The 24,716-nt window shown below is 46.7% G+C and overlaps 1 protein-coding gene across 3 annotated transcripts; it reads right to left on the bottom strand.

Annotated features, from left to right (window-relative positions):
* Positions 1–1,969: 1,969 nt before the first annotated feature.
* On the bottom strand, positions 1,970–21,383 carry si:ch211-236d3.4 (protein FAM107B). 3 transcript variants are annotated; one of them, XM_012852705.3, is made up of 5 exons: positions 21,213–21,383; positions 12,315–12,390; positions 5,221–5,416; positions 4,170–4,329; positions 1,970–2,925 (listed from the first exon to the last, which is right to left on the bottom strand). In XM_012852705.3, the coding sequence occupies exons 1-5, from the start codon at positions 21,234–21,236 to the stop codon at positions 2,812–2,814; spliced, it is 570 nt and encodes a 189-aa protein (XP_012708159.1). In that variant the 5' UTR covers positions 21,237–21,383; the 3' UTR covers positions 1,970–2,811. The 3 variants fall into 3 exon arrangements, with proteins under 3 accessions (XP_012708159.1, XP_012708158.2, XP_021166377.2); XM_012852704.3 differs by lacking the exons at positions 12,315–12,390; positions 21,213–21,383 and adding an exon at positions 9,910–10,068; XM_021310702.2 differs by lacking the exons at positions 5,221–5,416; positions 12,315–12,390; positions 21,213–21,383 and adding an exon at positions 9,910–10,310.
* Positions 21,384–24,716: the final 3,333 nt, after the last annotated feature.

Below are 24,716 nucleotides of genomic sequence, written 5' to 3'. Positions count from 1 at the left end.
TGATTAAGTAAAATACAAAGCAACATTTTAAAACTCCTGAGCTTATAAATAATGCCCTAAAGCTCTAAATAAACCAACTATCTGTAGTGATATGAAGACAGTCACCTTTCACACAAAGTAGGCTGTAGTGAAACAAATAATTCGCTCATCAGCTGATATACCATATACCATGTCAGACTTATTTCTAAAGCACTTAAAATACAACGTAGCCGCTGAGCAAAGTGCTGAACAAACACAAGACAAAAAAACAAAAGTGAAACAGGAAGACAAATAAAGTTCATCAATAATTCAACAAATACAAGGAAAAAGTGCGATATTAAGACAGACATTAATTACTCTGGGTTGGACGGTAATGAGAACTAATGTGTTGTTAAACGAGTTTTAAAAACAGAAAGCGATGGAGCCTGTCTGACCATCAGCAGCTCATTCCACAGTTTAGGAGGCAGAGCTGCAAAGGTTCTGTCTCCTCAGGATTTTTCTGGTCAGACGGTCTAAGCGTACGGGATGGTGGCATAAAAAGGTGCAACGGTTCAGATAAGAAGACCATTAAAGACTTAAAAACAAACTTATTAACTTTAAAATTTGAAACTGAATAGGAAGCCAATGAAGGGACGCCTAAATCAGAGTCATGTGCTTTCGTCTACCTGGCAGTTAAAAATGGTGCTGCAGCATTTTGCACCAGCTGTAATCGTCAGCGTGTTTCTGAGTGCTCACCTCATAAAGTGGCTAAATCTGTGCCTCCTGTAAGTGTAACTCACCCCAATATCAACTTTCTTTGCAGATAAACTGTATAAACTGGGCCTAAGGGTGCTACTTTTATGTTACTGTGCGTTTTTTTAATACTTCTATGTGAACTGGAATGAAATTATGAAATGAAAAGTATCATCTATACATGTGCAACCGGCCCTTTTAATGACTTCATGACGCCAAAGTGGCCCAGTATAGAAATGAGTCTAGGGTAAGGGATTTTTTTTTTACCCTCCTAAAGGGAAAGAGGGGTACAGTTAAGAAATCTCTGAAAGTTGAAACAAAAATAATTTATTACTAATAGTCCTTGAAACTCCTAAAAAAGGCTGATTAGCTTACAGAAGGAGGAGAGGAGGGGCCTAAGAGGTCTAGAAAACTGTGGTTAGAGAAACTAAATCCATTTTTAAAAGATCACAGGTCTAGTTCCAGGTTGTAATGACATATATATGTATGTATATATATATATATATATATATATATATATATATATATATATATATATATATATATATATATATATATATGTGTGTGTGTGTGTGTGTGTGTGTGTGTGTGTGTGTGTGTGTGTGTGTGTGTGTTAACCCTTTAACCTTGAAAATGAAACTGATTATTTATGTTGCACACATTGTTTATTTTGCATATAATGTGTATACACCATTTTCTGTTAAAAAAAAAACTATTAATAAAATTAAAACAATTTAAATATAACAAAATCATCAGCTTAATGTCACCTCTGTTTAAGAAGACAATAAGAAGCAATTGGAAAGGCTGTAAGTTTATACGCCTTCACATGTTCTGGTTTGTGGAATGAGAGCTTCAGCCGTTCGCTGCATCTGTCTAACGTGTTTGTTTTGTAGTTGATGTCCAGAAGGCTGGAGGATCTGACTCCATGTTTCTGACTCCATCCTCCATGTCTCTGACTCCATCCTCCATGTCTCTGACTCCATCCTCCATGATTCTGACTCCATCCTCCATGTCTCTGACTCCATCCTCCGTGTCTCTGACTCCATCCTCTGTGTCTCTGACTCCATCCTCCATGTTTCTGACTCCATCCTCCATGTTTCTGACTCCATCCTCCATGTTTCCGTCACTAATGACGTCAGAGTTAAAGGCCATTCGGGTCTATCTCCTGTATGGTCCGTCTACTTCCTGTCATCCCATCTGTTCATGTCTCCTCTGCTTTTGCAGATTTGTTGGTCTCAGACAAGAAAATAATTCAGACTGGAGATTAGAGCTAATTTTTATTAGTGAAAACTTTCAGAACTCTGCAGCTTCTTTAATAAAATGTATTCAGGCACAACATCAGTTAACAAAACCCTAATATGCATGACGTGAGATGGTTTGTCTGGTTAATCCTGCAGTGCTGATGGCGCTCAGAGATATAAGATCTCAGAGTTCCTGTTGAGGTTCATGACTGCAGGTCCCAGCGGTACAGCTGAATGGACCAGACGTTAGCAGCTGTTCCTACAGGAACATCTAATGTAGGTTAAAGTCAAAGAGCTTAACGCTACAACATCTAACTTCACTTCATCTTTTAAACTCTCTCTATAGCAACTAACAGCTGATTAACTGTTCTGATTTGAATAACCTCTGAATAAAACACGTCTCTGCCTCAGGAGGCTCCAACAGGTTCCTGTCAAAAAAGGCACAAGAAGAACCGTACTGATCAGAGGAGCAGAACCTGCTGATGATGTCAGCTTCAGGTACAATACCTGAGGATTATTCAGACCAATGAGAGAGCAGATGATCTGTCCACCTAAACAAAGCAGGAGGATCTTCTCCAAGTGGGTCCACCTGCTCATCCAGGTGCTGCTGTCTCCAAGCTGACCTCTAGGTGGCAGCAGCGGTCTGACACTGACAGATTTCTTAGTGATCGTCACAATGAGCGAACATTAGCATTAATCAGTTTTTCTATCACAGCTGATAGTCAGTCTGAGAAGGGTTAACATCTGCTGAGGGACATCAGGGCTGCCAGTGTCCCCGTCCTCTCAGAGTCCCCTTAGGGACACTGTTTATGTCCTTAGAGTCCTCCTGTCACCCTCTGGACACCTTCAGTCTCCATCTCTACACCTCCTTCTCGTTTGCTTGGAAGGAGGTCCGTCTTAGATTTTCTCTGACTTTAACAAACTCTGGAGCTCTGAGGTTCTCCTCCTGCTGCTGCTCCTGCTGGCGCTCCAGCTGTGGACAGAGACAAAGGCAGAGGAGAGAAACCGTGATTAGAATAGAGTCAGCATGAAATGTGGTCTGTCAGGTGACCCCTGCAAACTGATCCAGTCTGGACCAGACCCGATCCAAATCCTGTATTCTGTCCAGGAGTGATGCTGAAAAACTAGTCCATGCATTTGTTACTTCAAGGCTGGACTATTGTAATTCTTTACTATCAGGAAGTCCACAAAATGCAGTTCAAAGCCTTCAGCTGATCCAAAATGCTGCAGCAAGAGTTCTGATGAAAATCAACAAGAGGGATCATATTTCTCCTGTTTTAGCTTCCCTTCATTGGCTTCCTGTTAAATCAAGAATAGAATTTAAAATTCTCCTTCTAACGTATAAAGCCCTTAATAATCAAGCTCCATCATGTTTTAGAGCTCTGATTACCCCGTATGTTCCTAACAGAGCACTTCGCTCTCAGACTGCAGGTCTGCTGGTGGTTCCTAGAGTCTCTAAAAGTAGAATGGGAGGCAGATCCTTTAGCTATCAGGCTCCTCTCCTGTGGAACCAACTCCCAGTTTTGGTCCGTGAGGCAGACCCCCCGTCTACTTTTAAGACTAATCTTAAAACTTTTCTTTGTGACAAAGCTTCTAGTCAGAGTGGCTCATGTTACCCTGAGCTACCTCTGTAGTTATGCTGCTATAGGCTTAGGCTGCTGGAGGATATCAGGGTCTATTTCTCTCACTCTGCTGAGTTCTCCTACTGCTCTCCATTCTGCATTGTTTGTTGTTATTTCAGCTTTTAACTTTTTGTTCTCTTCATTGAAGGTACACCTGGTCTGGCGTTCAGGAAACTTTCTGACCAATCTGGAGGATTTGATGGAATCTGACTATGTAAAGAACCTTGACATGTTGTTAATTGGTGCTGTATAAATAAAACTGAATGAATTGGGGGAAAACTAATTGCAGTAGCTTCCATGCAGACTGAGGACATTTTCAAATTCAAGACACGTTTTTAGTTTAGCTTCTATCTGAGATTTATGACTGAAGTGAAGCAGGATTCCTGTGCTCTGCGTGAGACCCGGTCCAGTTACTCTGGTCCAGTTTCTCTGGTCCAGTTTCTCTGGTCCAGTTTCTCTGGTCCAGTTACTCTGGTCCAGTTACTCTGGTCCAGTTTCTCTGGTCCAGTTTCTCTGGTCCAGTTTCTCTGGTCCAGTTTCTCTGGTCCAGTTACTCTGGTCCAGTTACCATGTCAGCGTGTTTCTAAGCGCTCACCTCCTCCAGCTTCATGTGTCTCTTCAGCAACTCGGCCTCCAGAGGGGAAATCTTCCTGTGAGCTTCTTCTTCCTGTTTCCTCTGTCGGATCAGCTGGTCCCTCTTTCTCGACTCCAGAACCCTCTGCAGTTCTGGTTTGGTCTCCACACCACTGCCCCCCCTGCAGAGAAAACACAGGTTAGACATGTTTTCATGTTTTGGAGGCCTGGACCAGCAGGTCTGTCTTTACTTAAATGAGAGGACATGATCACATGATCTGATCAGTAATCTTTGATCTGTTGATCAGTGATCTGTGGATCAGTGATCTGTTGATCAGTAATCTTTGATCTGTTGATCAGTGATCTGTGGATCAGCGATCTGTTGATCTGTTGATCAGTGATCTGTGGATCAGTGATCTGTTGATCAGACTGATTAACAGCGGTGCAGCTGCAGCCTGTTCTAAATAAACGTCACGTGTCGGTTTGGGTCGGGGGAACTCTCTGAATAGCAGCTTCGTGCTCTCGGCTTTGTTTTTGTGAGGAGGTGAAAACTTTCCCACAAGCCTCAGCAACCTGTTGCTTAGCAACGCCTCTGACAAACAGCCTGAACAGAAAGAAAACAACAAAAAATATGGCCCCGCGGGTCAGAGCTGCTCTCTGATTGGTCAGCTGCTGGCAGGTGGAGAACCATCCAACCAATCAGTGGATTCCATCAGTAACATTCTGACCCAGTTGGTTCTGGTCCCAGTCAGAGTTCCAGGCTTTCTACATGTTCTGCATCTCAAACTTTGCTGAATGTTCAGGCCATTTTAAACAAAAAGCAGATTAGTCTAGTTCTGGTTGGTCCTCACAGATTCTCCACCGTTCTAAAGACGATGTGAAGAACAGTGGCGGACCTGCGTGTACCTGTGCAGGTGTGACCAGGTGATGCACCTGAGACACTAAACCAGCCTTGCTGGGTCAGAATCACCTGAAGAGATTCTGTCTGAGGTGTCTCAGAACATCATGTCCTCCTGATAACAGGTTAGTCCTGCTGGCCAGCCTGTCCCTCGCTGGGGACAGAGACATCTCACCTTCTGCAGCTGCTCAGCAGCTCCCTGTGAAGCTCCTGGTGGCTCCTGGAGGCTTTGACAGGGTTCACCAGCTTCTTGGGCTTGATCAGGTCCTCATCCTCATCTCCATCCATGTAATCAGGTGGGGGGACATAGCTGGACACCGGGGACGGCCTCCTATGGACATCATGCTGCTGCAGGTCAGAGTACGCAGAGGCTGAGGACACATGAAGAACTTGTGAGAAAGACCCAGACATCTTCAGATGGTGTTTCTGTCTGTCTGCTCCTGACTGTCTCTGCCTGTCCACGTCTTCCTGTCTTAGTGTGTCTCCCTCTGTCTCTGAGGACAGGCAGTGGCTCCTGCGGCACCTGATCCTTGTCCTCAGATATTCTGGGAGACACAGATCAGATGTCCTCACTTGTCCTCAAACAAAGCTGCAACCAGAGACCAACGTGCGCGCTCGCTTCATATTTCAGAAGAATCAGATCAGACGTGCACGCTCTGCAGTTCCTCTCAGAGACGGCAACGAATGTCCAACACTGATTTTCATGAGGATCCGGGTCTGGTTCTGCACAGGTTCTGGTTCTGGAAGCCTGCAGCCCTGATGGTTTCAGGAGGAATCTCAAAGATTTCTAAATATTTTAAACATTTTAAGTCTTTAATGAAATTTAAGATTTACAGAGAGAAGCACTGATGGATCAGAGCTGATCTGTTCCTCATCAGTACCTCAGATCCAGCTGTGGGGCATTCTGGTCCACAGCTGGATCAATTTATTCAGGAAACCCTGAGGCTCTGTATCAATCAAGCAGGAACTGGATCCTCCCAGGAACTGGATCCTCTGAGGAACTGGGTCCTCTGGCAAACTGGATCCTCTGATGAACTGGGTCCTCCCAGGAACTGGATCCTCTCAGGAACTGGATCCTCCCAGGGACTGGATGTTCTCAGAAACTGGATCCTCCCAGGGACTGGATGTTCTCAGAAACTGGATCCTCCCAGGAACTGGATCCTCTTAGGAACTAGATCCTCCCAGGAACTGGATCCTCTGAGAAACTGGATCCTCTCAGGAACTGGATCCTCTGAGAAACTGGATCCTCTCAGATACTGGATCCTCCCAGGAACTGGATCCTCTCAGGAACTGGGTCCTCTGAGAAACAGGATCCTCTCAGGAACTAGACCCTTTCAGGAACTAGATCCTCTCAGAAACTGGATCCTCTCAGGAACTAGATCCTCTCAGAAACTGGATCCTCTCAGGAACTGGATCTTCTTAGGAACTGGATCCTCTGACAAACTGGATCCTTTCAGAAACTGGATCCTCCCAGGAACTGGATCCTCTCAGGAACTAGATCCTCTCAGAAACTGGATCCTCTCAGGAACTGGATCCTCTCGGGAACTGGATCCTCCCAGGAACTGGATCCTCTGAGAAACTGGATCCTCTCAGGAACTGGATCCTCTGAGAAACTGGATCCTCTCAGGAACTGGATCCTCTCAGGAACTGGATCCTCACAGGAACTGGATCCTCTCAGGAACTAGATCCTCTCAGAAACTGGATCCTCTCAGGAAGTAGATCCTCTCAGAAACTGGATCCTCTCAGGAACTGGATCCTCTCGGGAACTGGATCCTCCCAGGAACTGGATCCTCTGACAAACTGGATCCTCTCAGGAACTGGATCCTCTGAGAAACTGGATCCTCTCAGGAACTGGATCCTCTCAGGAACTGGGTCCTCCCAGGAACTGGATGCTCTCAGAAACTGGATCCTCCAAGGACCTGGATGCTCTCAGAAACTGGATCCTCTCAGGAACTGGATCCTCCCAGGAACTGAATCCTCTGAGAAACTGGATCCTCTCAGGAACTGAATCCTCCCGGGAACTGGATCCTCTCAGGAACTGGATCCTCTGAGAAACTGGATCCTCCCAGGAACTGGGTCCTCTGAGAAACTGGATCCTCTCAGGAACTGGAACCTCTCAGAAACTAGATCCTCTCAGGAACTAGATCCTCTCAGAAACTGGATCCTCTCAGGAACTAGATCCTCCCAGGAACTGGATCCTCTCAGGAACTAGATCCTCTCAGGAACTAGATCCTCCCAGGAACTGGATCCTCTCAGAAACTAGATCCTCACAGGAACTGGAACCTCTCAGAAACTAGATCCTCCCAGGAACTGGATCCTCTCAGGAACTGGATCCTCTCGGGAACTGGATCCTCCCAGGAACTGGATCCTCTCAGGAACTGGGTCCTCTCAGAAACTAGATCCTCCCAGGAACTGGATCCTCTCAGGAACTAGATCCTCTCAGGAACTAGATCCTCCCAGGAACTGGAACCTCTCAGAAACTAGATCCTCCCAGGAACTGGAACCTCTCAGAAACTAGATCCTCCCAGGAACTGGATCCTCTCAGGAACTGGATCCTCTCAGGAACTGGATCCTCCCAGGAACTGGATCCTCTCAGGAACTGGATCCTCCCAGGAACTGGATCCTCTCAGGAACTGGATCCTCTCAGGAACTGGATCCTCCCAGGAACTGGATCCTCTCAGGAACTGGATCCTCCCAGGAACTGGGTCCTCCCGGTTCATCAATGTCTCTTCTTCTATGTGAGGCTAAGGAGACGCTCAGACTGCAGCTCAGAAGGAAACGTGATGCTAAGGAGAACTGAAGGCTCTTCACCAGTGGTTATGAATTACCACCTGTAATACGTGGGTTGCCGGTTCGAACCCTGGTGGGGCTAATTGTCCGTGAGGTTGCTACGATGGAGCTGACCATGCGTCAGCGTGGGAATGAATGGATGTAGTGTGAACACTGGCGTCCTCTACAGTAGTGCAGGACGTTTACCTGCAGACAGCACAGGATGTAAAGATGTGACCGTAACCCTGAGCTGAAGGTTCAAACTGCTCCTGCAGCTTCTGAAGAGACCCACAGGAGCAAGTGGACTCCACCGGACCACTAGAACATTAGCAGAACATTAGCAGAACACAGAAACCTCCTGGTTCATTAGGCTCGGCATCATGTCCTCAGTAGGAACATCTCAGGTCCACCACCAGGAGAGGATGCTCAGGAGGTTCCAGCTCCACGTGTCAGTCTGCTGGTCTGAATGAAGCAGAGTGTGAAAGTGGACTTCATCAGAACCTCTCAGTCAGAACCTCTCAGTCAGAACCAGGAACCCCCACAGACTGAAGACCACCTGACTCCAGGCAGCCAATAGGAAGTTACTATCTCAGTATTTTGGTGCCCCCTGCAGGTGACAGTAACGCAGCCTGCGTGTGTTGCAGCAGCACCGATGGCCGTGGTACCACAGGGTTCTGTTCTGAATGTAGTTTTAATGCAGAAACTTTTTACAGAGACAAGAAAACTCAAAGTTTTGTTTGTTTCTTTAAGACTCGGGTCGGACAGAGTTCTACCTTCAGTTTACCCAAACTCTGACAAGTTAATCAATCACAGCTGATAACGGGTCAAACACCGACCCGACCCATTTTAGACAAATAAACAGGTCTGGGTCGGATCAAAGGTTCCCCTTATTGATCAGTTCTGATTGAAAAATGTCCATTTCACTCTCAGAACAGTTTCAGGGCTGAAGAACCACAGCCAGACCAATAGAAAGCAACGGACCAGAACCAGTTCAGCACATGACACTTGACCAGAACCACACTGGGACAGAACACCGGACCAGAGCAACCAATATAAATAACGTAACCAATACTAGAATGAAACTATCAGTAAACACAGAACCGAACCAGGATTAAGTAACTAGAGGAGAATGGACCGGTTCTGAGAACAGAACCAAAACAGCTTAAAACTATAATGCTCGACCCAAATACGCACAGGGACCAGACCAGAACCGGACTGGGACCAGACCAGGAGAACCCGTCTATAGTCAAGTCCGGCTTCTTTGTAGCAGATTTCAGCAGCAAAGAGCTTTACATCATGAAAATATAAAACATCATAAACACATCAAACAGTCTCTGGTTGTGAGACAAAGATTAAATAATATCAGGAGAAAACATCAATAAACATCAACATGTTGGTCAGAGTTCCTGTAATTAAGGCTGGAAGCAGCTCTGAACAGGTTCTGGTTCTGGTTCTGGTTCTGCAGAGCAGGCTGGAGCCAGAAGACCTGAGCGGTCTGGAGGGTTGATGCCCTGATAACAAGTCTGTGATGGATTTAGGAGCTAATTCAGAACCGGGTCCATGTTCTCTACGTTCTTAGTCTTAGTGAGGACTTCAGAACCAGGTCCATGTTCTCAGTGATCAGTTCTAATAAAGATAAACATGGATTAGTTTCTCCAGATCCTGCTCAGACATCAGTCCTTTAATCCTGGAAATGTTCTCCAGGTTCTAGAAGGTCCACTTTGTAATTGTCCTCTGATGTTCTGCGTTCTCCTTAACAGTTCCTGGATTGGATCTCCCACTCCCACTGGGACCGCTGTGTCTGGCTCTCACACTCATCTGTGAAGAAATGTTCCTCTGAGGTTCTCCGGGTTCCTCTGAGGTTTGACACCTTCAGGTTCTGACCCACATCCTGAATGAGTCGCTGCATTAAAACCTGAGGCAGATATTTGCTGTGAGGACCAAAGGTGAAAGGTTTAGTTCTGTTCCTGCAGGTGAACAGAACTGGTCTTATGGTTCCTAAACAATGAAACCGAGCTGTTTAAATGAGTTCAGAACCAGAACCAGCAGAACACAAACATGTAGGAGAACATCAGGAGGACCACAGCCACCTTACCAGACTTCATCTCCCTGCCTGTGTGCGGCGCTGGGGGTCCACTGACTCTCCTCCACTCCATGTAGCCGGTTCTGCCCTGGTTCTGTCCTGGTTCTGCCCCGGTTCTGTCCTGGTTCTGTCCCGGTTCTGCCCTGGTTCTGCCCTGGTTCTGTCCTGTTCTGCCCTGGTTCTGCCCCGGTTCTGCCCTGGTTCTGCCCTGGTTCTGTCCTGGATCTGCCCTGGTTCTGTCCTGGTTCTGTCCTGGTTCTGAGGGGCTGCAGCCCTGCTGTCTCTCTGTCTGGGTAATCTTCATCTCCCTGCAGCAGCACTGGGCTCCTCCTCATTCAGTCATGCTGGGAGGGCAGCAGCAGTCACATGGTCCTCTGAGCTCCTCCTCATGGAGCAGCTCCTCCTCATGGAGCAGCTCCTCCTCACGGAGCAGCTCCTCCTCATGTAGCAGCTCCTCCTCACGGAGCGGCTCCTCCTCATGGAGCAGCTCCTCCTCATGGAGCAGCTCCTCCTCATGGAGCAGCTCCTCCTCACGGAGCAGCTCCTCCTCATGTAGCAGCTCCTCCTCACGGAGCGGCTCCTCCTCATGGAGCATCTCCTCCTCATGGAGCGGCTCCTCCTCATGGAGCAGCTCCTCCTCATGGAGCAGCTCCTCCTCATGGAGCAGCTCCTCCTCGTGGAGCAGCGTCTCCCGGCGTTTCCCACGCTGCTGCTCTTCTCTCCCTGACATGAAACCTGAACCCCGACACGCCCCTTCCTGCCTGCGGGAGGCGCTCATCTCCACCTCGACCTGCTGCTAAAAACTTTTTTTTTTCATGAACTGTAAATCCTGACGGCTGCACAGTTGTAGCGCTGTCGCCGCGCAGCAAGAAGGTCCCGGGTTCAAATCCCAGGCGGGGGTCTTTCTGCACGGAGTGTGCATGTTCTCCCTGAGCATGCATGTGTTTTCTCTGGGTACTCTGGCTTCCTCCACAGTCCAACACATGGTAAATGGTAAATGGTAAAATGGTAAATGGTAAAATGGTAAATGGTAAATAGCTTGTACTTGTATAGCGCTTTTAACTAGTCTTGACGACCTCCAAAGCGCTTCACACTACAGTTCAGTCATTCACACCCTGACGGTGGTGAGCTCTGTTAGTAGCTACAGCTGCCCTGGGACAGACTGACAGAGGCGATGTCAGATTAACTAGTCTCTCTCATCTAGGTGTGAGTGAGACCTGAGCCTCCCGCCCAGCAGACTTAGTGTCCGCCTCTCTGACGCTACAGAAGTTCTGCTGTGACTGATCCGGGTCCAGGAGCAGCGTGAAACGCACCATCACAGAACTGCTCAGAACCTCAGCTAGCAGAACATGATCCAGATCTCCTCAGATAACATTAACTGATCGGTACTCTGCTCAGAGCATCTCTGTGACTCGGCACCTGACAGGTTCTGTAACAATCAGCTGAATCTCTGAATATGTCTGTCCATCTGGTTGGTGCCGTGGGCCCCAAAGCCCCCCCCCCCACACACACACATACACACATTTGTAAAACAGCTCTAGCTCAGTCAGATTGGGGGGAGAAAATTAGGTCTGGACTTTGACTGGGCCAGTCCACACCTCCCCAAAGGTGAGCTGTGTACGGTGTAAGAACAACACACAGTACCCAACACAGTAGGAACTAAACATAGAAGGAACCAAACACAGTAGGAACCAAACACAATAGGAACCAAACACAGTAGGAACTAAACACAGTAGGAACTAAACATAGAAGGAACCAAACACATTAGGAACCAAACATAGAAGGAACCAAACACAGTAGGAACCAAACACAATAGGAACCAAACACAGTAGGAACCAAACATAGAAGGAACCAAACACAGTAGGAACCAAACATAGAAGGAACCAAACACAGTAGGAACTCAACACAGTAGGAACCAAACACAATAGGAACCAAACACAGTAGGAACCAAACATAGAAGGAACCAAACACAGTAGGAACTAAACACAGTAGGAACCAAACACAATAGGAACCAAACACAGTAGGAACCAAACATAGAAAGAACTAAACACAGTAGGAACTAAACATAGAAGGAACCAAACACATTAGGAACCAAACATAGAAGGAACCAAACACAGTAGGAACTAAACACAGTAGGAACCAAACACAATAGGAACCAAACACAGTAGGAACCAAACATAGAAGGAACCAAACACAGTAGGAACCAAACATAGAAGGAACCAAACACCATTGATGAACTGTTTCTGGTTTAGCGTTCCTTAGCTCTGATTTTGTTCCCCATTAGAAATGCTGGGGATGTTCCAGTTAGAAGCTTTAAACCAGATCGAGTGTTTCAGTTGTATCTGAACACATCTGTTCCATCCAGGCCTCACCTGTGTTCTCTTTGCAGAACAGTAGCCTGGGAGGGACAAACCTACCTTTGCCGTTTGACTGCTTTCCGTTCTTCACACACTGCTGCCTGGACAGAGGCTCGTGGTCGATGCTGTACGATTTCTGGAAGAGAGAAGAAGAAGAAGAAGAAGAAGAAGACAATGACAACATGGAATAAAACAAGGCTCAAGGTTCTTTCCAAAGTCAGCTTCCATCAGATCCTCCAGGTTGGTGAGAAAGTTTCCTCTCTAAGGAAACCCAGCAGGTTGCATCAAGTCTCTCCAAGCAGCATTCACTCCTCCTGAAAGAGCGTAGAGCCACAGTGGACAGTCGTCTGCATTGTTGATGGCTTTGCAGCAATCCCTCATACTGAGCATGCATGAAGCGACAGTGGAGAGGAAAACTCCCCTTTAACAGGGAGGAGAACCTCCAGCAGAACCAGAACCAGGCTCAGTGTGAACGCTCATCTGCCTCCACCCACTGGGGCTTAGAGAAGACAGAGCAGAGACACAGAAAGCTCAGAAGCTCACATTGACCCAGGAGTACTTTCTATGGTAGAGAAGACAGAGCAGAGACACAGAAAGCTCAGAAGCTCACATTGACCCAGGAGTACTTTCTATGTTAGAGAAGACAGAGCAGAGACACAGAAAGCACAGAAGCTCACATTGACCCTGGAGTACTTTCTATGTTAGAGAAGACAGAGCAGAGACACAGAAAGCACAGAAGCTCACATTGACCCAGGGGTACTTTCTATGTTAGAGAAGACAGAGCAGAGACACAGAAAGCTCAGAAGCTCACATTGACCCAGGAGTACTTTCTATGTTAGAGAAGACAGAGCAGAGACACAAAAAGCTCAGAAGCTCACATTGACCCAGGAGTACTTTCTATGGTAGAGAAGACAGAGCAGAGACAGAGAAAGCACAGAAGCTCACATTGACCCAGGAGTACTTTCTATGGTAGAGAAGACAGAGCAGAGACACAGAAAGCACAGAAGCTCACATTGACCCAGGAGTACTTTCTATGGTAGAGAAGACAGAGCAGAGACACAGAAAGCACAGAAGCTCACATTGACCCAGGAGTACTTTCTATGGTAGATGGTAATAGAGGATGATCTGCTGCCCCTGATGACGTCACAGCTAACAGAACGCCAGACCAGGTGTACCTTCTATGAGGAGAAAATGACAGAGAACAAAAAGTTAAAAGCTGAAATAACAACAAACAATGCAGATTGGAGAGCAGTAGGAGAACTCAGCAGAGAGAGAGAAATAGACCCTGATGTCCTCCAGCAGCCTAAGCCTATAGCAGCATAACTATAGAGGTAGCTCAGGGTAACATGAGCCACTCTGACTAGAAGCTTTGTCACAAAGGAAAGTTTTAAGATTAGTCTTAAAAGTAGACGGGGTGTCTGCCTCACGGACCAAAAATGTCAACCCCTGAGATGATAATCCTGATGGGATGAGGAAAACCAACATTTCGGATCATGTGACAGCAGGAGGGTTAACTATCTTTTTCTGCTTCATGTTCAAAACAAACTGTTTCAATGAGCTGCAAACATTCAGTGACCCAGTAAACGGTCCCAGGAAGCTTCACTGATCAGAGCAGCAGCAGGGACGAGCTGGAGTGGAAAACAAGCGCACCCTGGTCAGCTGTGAGCGGCTGTATTGTTAGGTGAGAACGGAAAACAGAAGCCAGTAATATGATAATGTCAGGCCTCTGCTCTGATGGCGGCGGATCAAACTGTGTCACAATAAGTGACAAGGTCAGATATCACAGATCCATCAGGTTCTGAAGCAGCTTTTGGAACCGAAGGTCCAAAACACTGAAGAACCTTTGTTCCTGCATAGTTTGGCATGAGCCCTGAACAGTAAAAGTGACACATCTAACAACATTATGAGATTCAGGCTGCAGATGTGATGATGCACTTGGTCATGTTTGGACCTCCGTGCCTCTGTCATCTGTTCCTTAAGAACCATCAGTCACAGTTTAAATGGGTCACAGAAAAAACCTCCAGACTCTCTCATCGTTGATCTTCAGGTTCTTAAGAGTCGAGATTCTTTATTGTCATTATGCAGTTATAATTAAATTCTGGTGAGATGTCAACTCTGACACAAATCAAAAACACTCAAAGAAAAACGCAAACGACATCCTCAGAAATGCAAAAACACAATATAAAAACAGTGCATTGCTTAGGTGGGGGGGGAGGGGGATCTGTGGCAATATGTCTGGTCCCTTTTCTGGACTTGTGCAGCATAAACCATAGACGGAATCCCACAATCCCCTGCGTTGTCCTCACCTCAGCGTTCCTCTCCTGGACTGTGCAGCTCCCACACCACAAAGTTATGCTGAGACACAAAATGCTTTCTATTGTAGCTCTGTAGAAATTCTTTAGCAGCTTAGTGGGAAGTCCAGACCTTTTCAGTTTCCTGAGGAAGAGGAGCTGTTGTTGGGCCTTCTTCACCAGGTGGAGGTGTTCACAGTCCAGGAGGTCAGAGGAGATGTGGATGTCCAGGAACCTGATGCTGTCCACGCCTCCACCACCTCCCCCTGTAGAGAGGAGGTGTTCAGTCCTCCTGGATCTCCTGGAGTCCATCATCACCTCCTTGGTCTGACTGGTGTTCAGGATCAGGTTGTTCCTGGAGTTCCACTGGGTCAGACTGCTGACCTCCTCCCTGTAGTGGGACTCATTATTGGTGGAGATCAGACCCACTAGTGGTGTCATCCACAAACCTCTCCACTGTGTCTTTGGGGGGGACAGCAGGACAGTCCTGGGTGAAGTGAAGAGAGCTGGGCTGAGGACACAGCCCTGAGGTGTTCCTGAGGATCAGTGGAGCAGATGTTCTCCATCCTCACCACCTGGGTCTGATGGTGAAGAAGTCACTGATCCAGGAGCAGAGAGGTGGAGAATCCATGCTGTGGAGCTTCAGAGCCAGCATGTCTGGGAGCACCGTGCTGATGCTGAGGTCCATGAAGAGCATCCTGACAGGTGATGTTCTGCTGCAGGTGATACACAGCTGAGTGCTAACGAGACAGCGTCCTATGTGGAGACGTTCTAACCAGACGATGTCCTCTGAGGAGACGTTCTCCCTGTAGGTGAACTGCAGGCTGTCCAGTAGGGACGATGTCCTTCATGGACTTCAGGAGGATCCTCTGGAAGCTCTTCATAATGACGGGGGTCAGAGCGATGGGACGATGGTCACTGAGGCAGGAGATGGTTGACAGGGGCTCCAAAAAGTGAAAAATATATTTAGGGCTTGGTTGTCCATAAATGTTAAAACACAATCTCAAACTGATTTCTAAAACTAACAGGGAGCCAGAGCAGTGAGACAGTAGGAGGGATTTTATGGTCTTTACTTTCAGCCCCAGTTAAAATCCTTGCCACCACCGCCCGCCTACCCAAGGTTGGTTCTAGCCAATCATGGTATCACCTGAAAACATAAGCAGCAGGCGCCACGAGAAACTACAACCAGGTGCTCTAGTCAAGGCTCCTCTTTCAAAGAAGAAATCGTGGATTTTGACGCCATCTTTAACTAAACCAGATAAAAAGGTCACATGCTGCCTGATAACCGGCATTTTATCCTTCAGACTAATGGTCTCAAGGTTTCTGTCTTCTTTCATTAATCTGTAGATGGTTCTTTTAGAGCCACAGTTTGATTCTGGCTAAGTTCAAGCAGTTTTTGTTTTAAATTTAAAGGAGCAGAACAACTGAATGTCATCGGCATACATATGATAAGACATATTTTAACAGCATTTAAGGATTTCACCTAAAGGGTAGAGATACAATAAAAAGAGGATTTGGTCCTAAACAGATCCCTGATGTATGTCTGTAAACAAGTTATTCATAAAAGCAGCAGCTAAAACATATGTTTCAAACAGAAAGGACCAAATAAGTCTAATTATTACAATATCATGATCAACAAGGTCGGATACAGAAGTAGGATCCAATAAAATCAGAAAAGCGTACGAGAAAGTTTCAACAGGGCCGTTTCTGTGGAATTTACAAAAACCAGAGAGCAAAATATCCATAAAGTTGTTTAACGGTTCCGTGACTTTTTCAAGGATTTCTGGGAAAATAATTTAGAGATCAACCTGTAGCTACTGGCAGAGGGTCATCCAGGTGTGGTTTCACAGCATTTTTAAAAGAGGTAGTCCCTGTTCATGATAAAAGAGAAGATTTAGGAGGAAGAGGAGGAGGAGGAGGCTGAAGAGGAAGAGGAGGAAGAGGAGGAAGAGGAGGAAGAGGAGGGGGAGGAAGCCGAAGAGGAAGAGGAGGAGGAGGAGGCTGAAGAGGAAGAGGAGGAAGAGGAGGAAAAGGAGGGGGGGAGGTGTACAGACAGTGAGGCACTTGTCACCATGCTGCAGCGTGGTGACATTGCTCCTAGCAACCAACAAAGGTCCATTCATATGGACGAGGAGGAGGAGGAGGAGGAGGAGGAGGAGGAGGAGGAGGAGGTGGAGGAGGAAGAGGAGGAGGAGGAGGAGAGCTAGAGCAGAACCATCAGCCTCCCTCAGATCTGCAGAACTTAACAGAACTTTCTGCATTCAGATGTTTTCTAGCTTCATCATTACAGACGAAGAGCAGAACATCATTCAGGGGTCGACGTCTTCACTCACATGATGTTCTTAGAGGTTCTCAGCAGCGGTTCCCTGCATGGAAACCATGGCTGACAGCAGAACCTCTCAGAACATCTGCTCCTCCACCATGAAACTGAGCTGGCTTCTGTCTCTGACCCAACGGGACCTGACCCTGCTGTTGTGTCTCTGCAGCAGGAGGAAGTGTGACCTGAAGACAGCCTGCCCCCTGGTGGACAAACCGTAGCGTTACACCTCAGGCCGGCAGATCCACTACCAACTCTTCTCATCTCTGTTCCTCTGAACCAGAACTTTGACTTCTGGGTTTTATGGTTTCTGCTTCATGCTTGCAGACAAACGTCGCCAAGGATACGTTAAAATATAGAGATGTCAGGGTTTCATCCACAATGAAACCTTTTAATTCTCTTTTCCATCCAAACTGATGGTTTGGTGGAACATCTGATCTTCTCAGAACCTCCATCGTGTCGGGGAACCGGACTCCTTCCCCTCTCAGCGTGGATGAGGTAACCTCCTCGGCTGGTTCTGTATTTTTAGCCGCAGGATTTTCTCAGCTTGTCCTAATCTGCTCGTCACCCAGACCTGAAGTTTCCAAGCAGGCGTGTTCCAGTGACCCGTGTCCCATCTGATCCTGGATCAGATCCCACCTTCCCCAGGTTATGTAAGCTCAGCTGAAAATATTCTGTTAGAGGCCCGGAGCAGGATGTGAGCTCTGACTGGTGGAACAGAGACACTGAGAGGCTCCTCTCATTGGTTCTGGTCCGGGCTGGTTCTGAATGACCCACATAGTAAACCCACCAATCACATCACCAGCTGTTTACCTGGTACCTGTTTGATGGAGGAACAGACAGAAATCACTTAGTGGCGACTGGCACAGTGGGTGGAGTAGCCGTCAGAGGTTTGTGGGTTCTAGCTTCCCTCTGTCACATGTTGATGTGCTTCTGATCTGCACCTTAGTCTGTGGTTCTAGTGTAAAGCGCTGTGACCAGAAGAGCAATTCAGTTCCTCTATCTATGATGATTCACAGACAAATACAGGTAGTAGTTACCTGTGTACACCTGTAACTACCTTTAGTTCCCCATATACACCTGTTGCTACCTGTAGTTACCTGTATACACTTGTAACTACCTTTAGTTACCCGTATACACCTGTAACTATCTTTAGTTCGCCGTATACACCTGTAGCTACCTTTAATTACCTGTATACACCTGTAACTACCTGTAGTTACCCGTATACACCTGTAACTACCTTTAGTTACCCGTATACACCCGTAACTACCTTTAGTTACCTGTATACACCTGTAACTACCTGTAGTTACCCGTATACACCTATAATTACCTTTAGTTACCCGTATACACCTGTAACTACCTGTAGTTACCCGTATACACCTGTAGCTACCTGTAGTTACCCGTATACACCTATAACTACCTTTAGTTACCCGTATACACCTATAACTACCTTTAGTTACCCGTATACACCTATAACTACCTTTAGTTACCCGTATACACCTGTAGCTACCTGTAGTTACCCGTATACACCTGTAGCTACCTTTAGTTACCCGTATACACCTATAATTACCTTTAGTTACCCGTATACACCTGTAGCTACCTTTAGTTACCCGTATACACCTGTAGCTACCTGTAGTTACCCGTATACACCTATAACTACCTTTAGTTACCCGTATACACCTATAACTACCTTTAGTTACCCGTATACACCTATAACTACCTTTAGTTACCCGTATACACCTGTAGCTACCTGTAGTTACCCGTATACACCTGTAGCTACCTTTAGTGACCCATATACACCTGTAGCTGCCTGTAGTTACCTGTATACACCTGCAACTACCTTTAGTTACCCATATACACCTGTAGCTGCCTGTAGTTACCCGTACACACCTGTAACTACCTTTAGTTCCCCATATACACCTGTAACTACCTGTAGTTACCTGTATACACCTGCAACTACCTTTAGTTACCCATATACACCTGTAACTACTTTTAGTTACCCGTGTACACATGTAGCTACCTTTAGTTACCCGTATACACCTGTAGCTACCTTTAGGTCCCATATACACCTGTAGCTACCTTTAATTACCCGTATACACCTGTAAATACCTGTAGTTACCCGTATACATCTGTAGCTACCTTTAGTTACCCTTATACCACCTTTTGGTACCTTTAGTTACCTGTACACACCTGTACTACCTTGAGTCCCCTGTATAGACCACCTTTAGGTACCTTTAGTCACCTGTACACACCTGTACTACCTTGAGTCCCCTGTATAGACCACCTGTAGTCTCTGTATGAAGCGTTAGTCTGTTATTCCTGCTCCCGTCGACCTCTGACTCTGGAACATTCCTGCAGCTGACAGGAACACTGAGCTAAATATATCCAGAGACGTCCGTGTGATCCTGCGTCCCACCTGTCCCATCTGTCCCACCTCTGTCCCTGCTCCTGTCAGCTGTTGTGTCCATGGAAACAACTGCACCCTGCTAGACAGGTGCGTCGCTCCTCATGCCTCAAATATTTGCTCGTGCTCGGGTTTCTGAGAGGCTGTTGAGGAATTTTACTGATTATGAGAAGGACAACAGAAACCTCCTCAGAGGGTAAACAGTCTGATCAGTTTCAGACACCAGACCCAGCTAAGACCGGCTTCCTGTTCTTCAGAACTTTAGTTCAGCTCAGATTAACCTGACTCAGTTCCACGTGTTCCACTGTCTGACAGAGAAGAAACGCCATCAGCTTTGTGTCTTCAGGTGTCTACCTGGTTGTCGACGACCATGACAGCACAGGTGACCCGCCACCAACCGAGTGCTTTCAGGAGGACTAGTCCACTAGATTGTTCCACATGTTCCTAATAGAACCCGTTGTTCTCAGTCTGCTGCTGCAGACTGGATCCTGAGTTTCCTCCTGGTGGGAAGCAGCTCTTAGCGGTATCAGGTTCTCATCTGCTTCTGATGTAGAGACTGGATGGAGCGGCTGTCTGGAGTTCTGCTGCAGGACCGACTGACCTTCCTCTGCTAAACTGAGCTCCATGCCACAGCAGAGGAAGTACCGCTGCTCTGAGGGTGGAACCCTGTGTGTGGGACAGCAGAACATCCGACCAGGAAGCCGCTTTGTTTGGAACCCAGTCTCCTGTTTTCTGCTGGGTGGACCTGATTGGTTGATGTGGAGATGTTAACTGGACCGCACGTTTAGGAAGCTCAGCATGATGAAGGACGAACAGCTTCATCTACATCAGGAACCAGAACCCCAAGCTCTGAGGCTGCTGGTTGGAATCCCTGTGGAAGAACTGGCAGGTTCTGCAGGAGAACCTTCATGAAGTCCAGAGCCCAATGATGAGGACGCAGGTTTAGAACCTGCCAGACTGATGAAGAACCACCAGAGCTTTAAATAATCAACCAGCAGATCCAACCATGTTACTGAGAATGATGGGAAATGTAGTTTTTATTTCCCATGACCCTCCTGTTTAACGTTTGGCCCTCCAGGCTTCCACAGGTCCAGCTCAGGGTGCCCAAACTTATCGTCATGTGGGCCAAAATCATCAAGTCAAAATTACTCCAGGGCCAAAACTACATTTTAAAAAATGCTCAAATTACCCAAAATGATATTTTAAATGTATTTAATTAAACTAGTGAGATGTGGATGAGTAAATCATCATTTTCCTCAAACGATGGGCGTCCGGTTCCCAAATTCTTTGGGCTCAACTGAACAGAAGTTGACCAGATTTTTTGTGTTTTCTCAGCAATAACAACAGAATCTGTGTCTTTCTTTAAAACATTTGCTTTACTTTAGCCAGTTTTCATAAATTAAAAACAGCTTTTGCCGTCCCAAAGTCTGCATTTGAGTGAAGCTGTTGGATAGATGTGGATCATTTACTATGAAATTAAAGAAAAAGTGAAAGGTTTGGTTCCTGGGAGACAGATGCTGTTGTTATGGCGACGCTTTCAGGCCGAGTCGTTCTTAAGTCGCAGTCAGGAACCGCATAAATCCAGCCCAGGGGCCGTAACTGGCCCCGGGGCCACACTTTGGACCCCTGGTGGAGCTGAATACGGCCCGTTATGCTGCTGTCTGACGGATCATCGGTGACCCGGGAACTAAAGCTGGCCAGAACCGCGCTGATGGGGCTGGTTCATGCTGAAGTAACCTGATTATGTGCTGAGCTCCAGCAGGCGGCCTGCAGACTCTGATCCTGGAAGCAGCAGAAACCCACGGATCAGATTCCTGCTGTACCTCCGTCTGCACAGCCAAAGATCAGCGATGCCTTCAACTCCTGCATTAAATCCCTGACCCACTTTAGGCTGATCTACAGGCTCACAGAACCGTCACAGAGAACCCGGAACAATCCACACTCACCTTCTTTCCGTAAGAGGCTCCCATTATTCCCCGTGCAGCTGCTGTTGCCCTCCTCAGACCCTTCCTGCTCTGCAGCCTGACAGACGGAGCTCTGGGTTCTGCTAGCCCAGCACCGAGTCAGCCGGTCCGCTGAACTTCATCCCAACAAGCAGCAGCCGGACTGAGCAGAGAGAGTGTGGCTGTGAGGAGGAGGAGGAGGAGGAGGAGGAGGAGGAGGAGGAGGAGGCGTCCCGCCACCTGTTCCTGTCTGACTCGCTGCTGTGAGGAGTTAAGGTTCTCCGAGTGGATTACAGTAATCACAGAAGACAGGAAGCCAGAGAGCAGAGGCCTTCTTCACAAACACATTCCTGAAGGTGTTCCTCACAGGGAGGAGACGCCTCCTGCTGGTCCAGCTGGACAGAACCTCCCGCTGGTCCAGCTGGACAGAACCTCCTGCTGGTCCAGCTGGACAGAACCTCCCGCTGGTCCAGCCTGGTCCAGACCGGCTGCTCCTGGCAGCAGAACCCAGTCCTGACCTCTCCTGGTCCGGTTTTGCTGCTCAGCAGTGATTCTTCACAAAGACCCGGGTCTGGCTTTTTTAAAGATGAGCGGAACCAACAGGTTCTTATGGAACTGGCTGGAGAACTGGTTTAATCATCTGACCAAGATGGAGGCCCGGAAGAACAGATAACAGGTGAAGACACAGAAATACAGAAGGTCTGCCCTGATCGGATCTTCAGGAACCAGAAGGTTGGTGTTCCTGCAGCCCCACAGCGGGCTTTATTAGTCTGGGAGGAGCCATCAGAGAACTCTGGTTCCATGACTGGACTCTGACAGGAACCATGTTCTGCTGGGAGCTCCAGGATGAACTATTGGACCGGAGGTCTCCCAGCAGAACTTTGTCTAAACTGCTCCCACAGGATCACCTTCATCCCATTGTTAATGCTGGAACCATGTTTTCTTCAGGTACCAGATGGACTGATGGCCCACTTAATGGGACCCATCAGAGCCTGACACCTTCTCCCTTAGGTTCCTTACGCTGTGGTCCAGTTCTGATGTTCCTACTGTAGGAGTTTCAGATGGTGGTTCCAGCTCAGCACAGGAGCTCCAAGCTCTCTGCAGAACAACCTGGGATGTTCTGATCCTTCCCAGGAGAGTCCAGGGTCTTATAAGAGAACTTCCTCTGACTCTTCTGGTGGTTCTGAGAAGCAAGGAGAGTCTAGCTTTTCAGAACCACCAGATTAATTTTGGATTAATTTCTGGATCTGTGCTGCAGAACCTGACCTGTTTCTGACTGTTTTCTGCTTTGAAAGTGAACCTTCAGCTTCCTCTCATCAAAGTGGACCTTCAGCTTTCCCTCATCAAAGTGGACCTTCAGCTTTCCCTCATCAAAGTGGACCTTCAGCTTTTTCTCATCAAAGTGGACTTTAAGCCTTTTTCTCATCAAAGTGGACCTTCAGCTTTTTCTCATCAAAGTGGACCTTCAGCTTTCTCTCATCAAAGTGGACCTTCAGCTTTCCCTCATCAGAAAGTGGACCTTCAGCTTTCCCTCATCAGAAAGTGGACCTTCAGCTTTTTCTCATCAAAGTGGACTTTCAGCCTTTTTCTCATCAAAGTGGACCTTCAGCTTTTTCTCATCAGAAAGTGGACCTTCAGCTTTCCCTCATCAGGCCTCCTCTGGGTCCAACGGTATAGAATCAGAGTTCTGACAGGAAATAAAGACATGTTAATTATTGCTGCCAACATCGGGTCAGTACCGCCCCCTGCTGCCCGGTACCGTGAAGGACAGGACCTCCATTCCTTTCAATGTTCGGTCCAGGCTTGTTGCACCAGCTCAGAACCAACATCTAGGTATCGATCACAACCAGATGTGATCGATACCTAGAAATTCAGAACCAGATCCGGCGGGTCAGAACCCAGAGACCAACTTTAAGTAATTTTCCACAAATGAAATATAACTTTTTTAAGGTGATTTAAAATCCTTCTGAATGATGAAGCTTCTTATTAATCTGGAAATTTATTTATTAAAGTTCAACAGAACCTTGTCAGCTTCATTAAGTGTTTTTCTACCATGTGGTCCCAGCAGCAACACCTGTTGACCCGGTTCCAGCAGAACTCCGGTGTTTCAGGCCAGACTTACAGTAAATAAACTTCAATCTTCTGTGAGGACCAAAACTTGACAGCAGACCAACGTTGTGAGGACATTTTCATAGGTACTCGCAATGCTAATCGGGCTAATGCTAATGTTTAGCGCTAAGGTGTGAATTGAGTTTAGGTTAGTTATTATTCAGAGGGCATAGAAAGCAATAGAAAATTAATGGAAGTCAATGGAAGGTCCACATAGTGACAGATAAACCAACATGTGTGTGTTGTCCAATCAAGCCATGAGGAAAAGTCTCTGAGTTGTAAGCAAAGAAATTTGAGACTTTCAAAGGCACCAAGTGACTGCCTCTCACAGTCGACTGTGTTTTTACTGTTATGACAAACGTTATTTCCATAAGGGTTTTATACATTGATGGGATAATGATGTTTGTTTCTTCTGATCCGCTCATTATGACCAAAACAGATCTGAAAAATATTTTAAAATTAGCGGCAAATGTCCGCTAGCATAATGCTATTAGCTTACTGAATAACGTACAATATAACTACGGTTCGTTTTCGTTTCGCTCCACCATCGTTCGATAGTGCTATGAGCATCATTACACCATTAATATGGAATATTAATGTAGATTTAAAGGTATACTATGCAACCGGGGTTGATTTTCCAGCGAGGCTCCCCCCAGAGGGCGAAAGTAAAAGTGCACTGTCATAAAGATGCTCAGCTGTTCTGGTTTCTCCGTCAAGCCAGACGCGGTTGTTTTGAGCTTAGCAGACAGGCGAACGCAACGAAAAGTGGAAAAAACGGCAGTACAAACAATGACTAACACAGTGAAGGTATGAACATCAGGCTTCCCGCAGCGCTATCTTGGCGAGGCGGCGGCTGCCACGGTAGCGTCTCGCCAACATAACAAAAAATATATAATAATAATAATAAAACTCGATATGCTTGCATGTTTATTTGACGTTAACACGCGGTTCTTTGTTGTTGCTTTCGCGGGTGCATATAGTGAATGGCAGGGCAAAAACACATGGAGTTCTCGCCGTAAAGAGAGACTTCTGTGTGTGCGGGCCGAGGGCTCTTGTGCGGTATTTCCCCCAAAGACCACCAGGGCGGCCGAGAAAACCTTTGTTCAACGTGAAATGACTCATTTAATCATCCAAAACGGTATGGAACACATTAATTAACTGAAAAATGTTGCATAGTATGCCTTTAAAGGTGTTTTTGTATAATTTTAGGATTAACCCATTTAGCGACCGATCGCTACAGCGACTCCTAGCTTCCCGGAGGAACAATCACATTAATAAAAATCAAGCATTCCTAAGGTTACTGATTTTACTGCACAAATCATTCTTTAAAATGTTAATCAAATAATGTTTTGTTTAACTCCGAATTTGCATTGTGAATGGGTAGAAACAAACTAGATA

The sequence above is a fragment of the Fundulus heteroclitus genome, chromosome 20, assembly GCF_011125445.2.
Source record: "Fundulus heteroclitus isolate FHET01 chromosome 20, MU-UCD_Fhet_4.1, whole genome shotgun sequence".
Classification (NCBI taxonomy): domain Eukaryota; kingdom Metazoa; phylum Chordata; class Actinopteri; order Cyprinodontiformes; family Fundulidae; genus Fundulus; species Fundulus heteroclitus.
This window is presented reverse-complemented; position numbering and strand designations above follow the sequence as displayed.

Coding starts and splice junctions, on each gene's coding strand:
- si:ch211-236d3.4 (XM_021310702.2), bottom strand. CDS start 10,232: ATGAGGAGGAGCCCAGTGCTGCTGCAGGGAGATGAAGATTACCCAGAC. Junction 4,330..9,909: donor AGGCAGGGAGATGAAGTCTG/GTAAGGTGGCTG, acceptor TTTTCTCTGCAG/GGGGGGCAGTGGTGTGGAGA. Junction 2,926..4,169: donor GACACATGAAGCTGGAGGAG/GTGAGCGCTTAG, acceptor CTCTGTCCACAG/CTGGAGCGCCAGCAGGAGCA.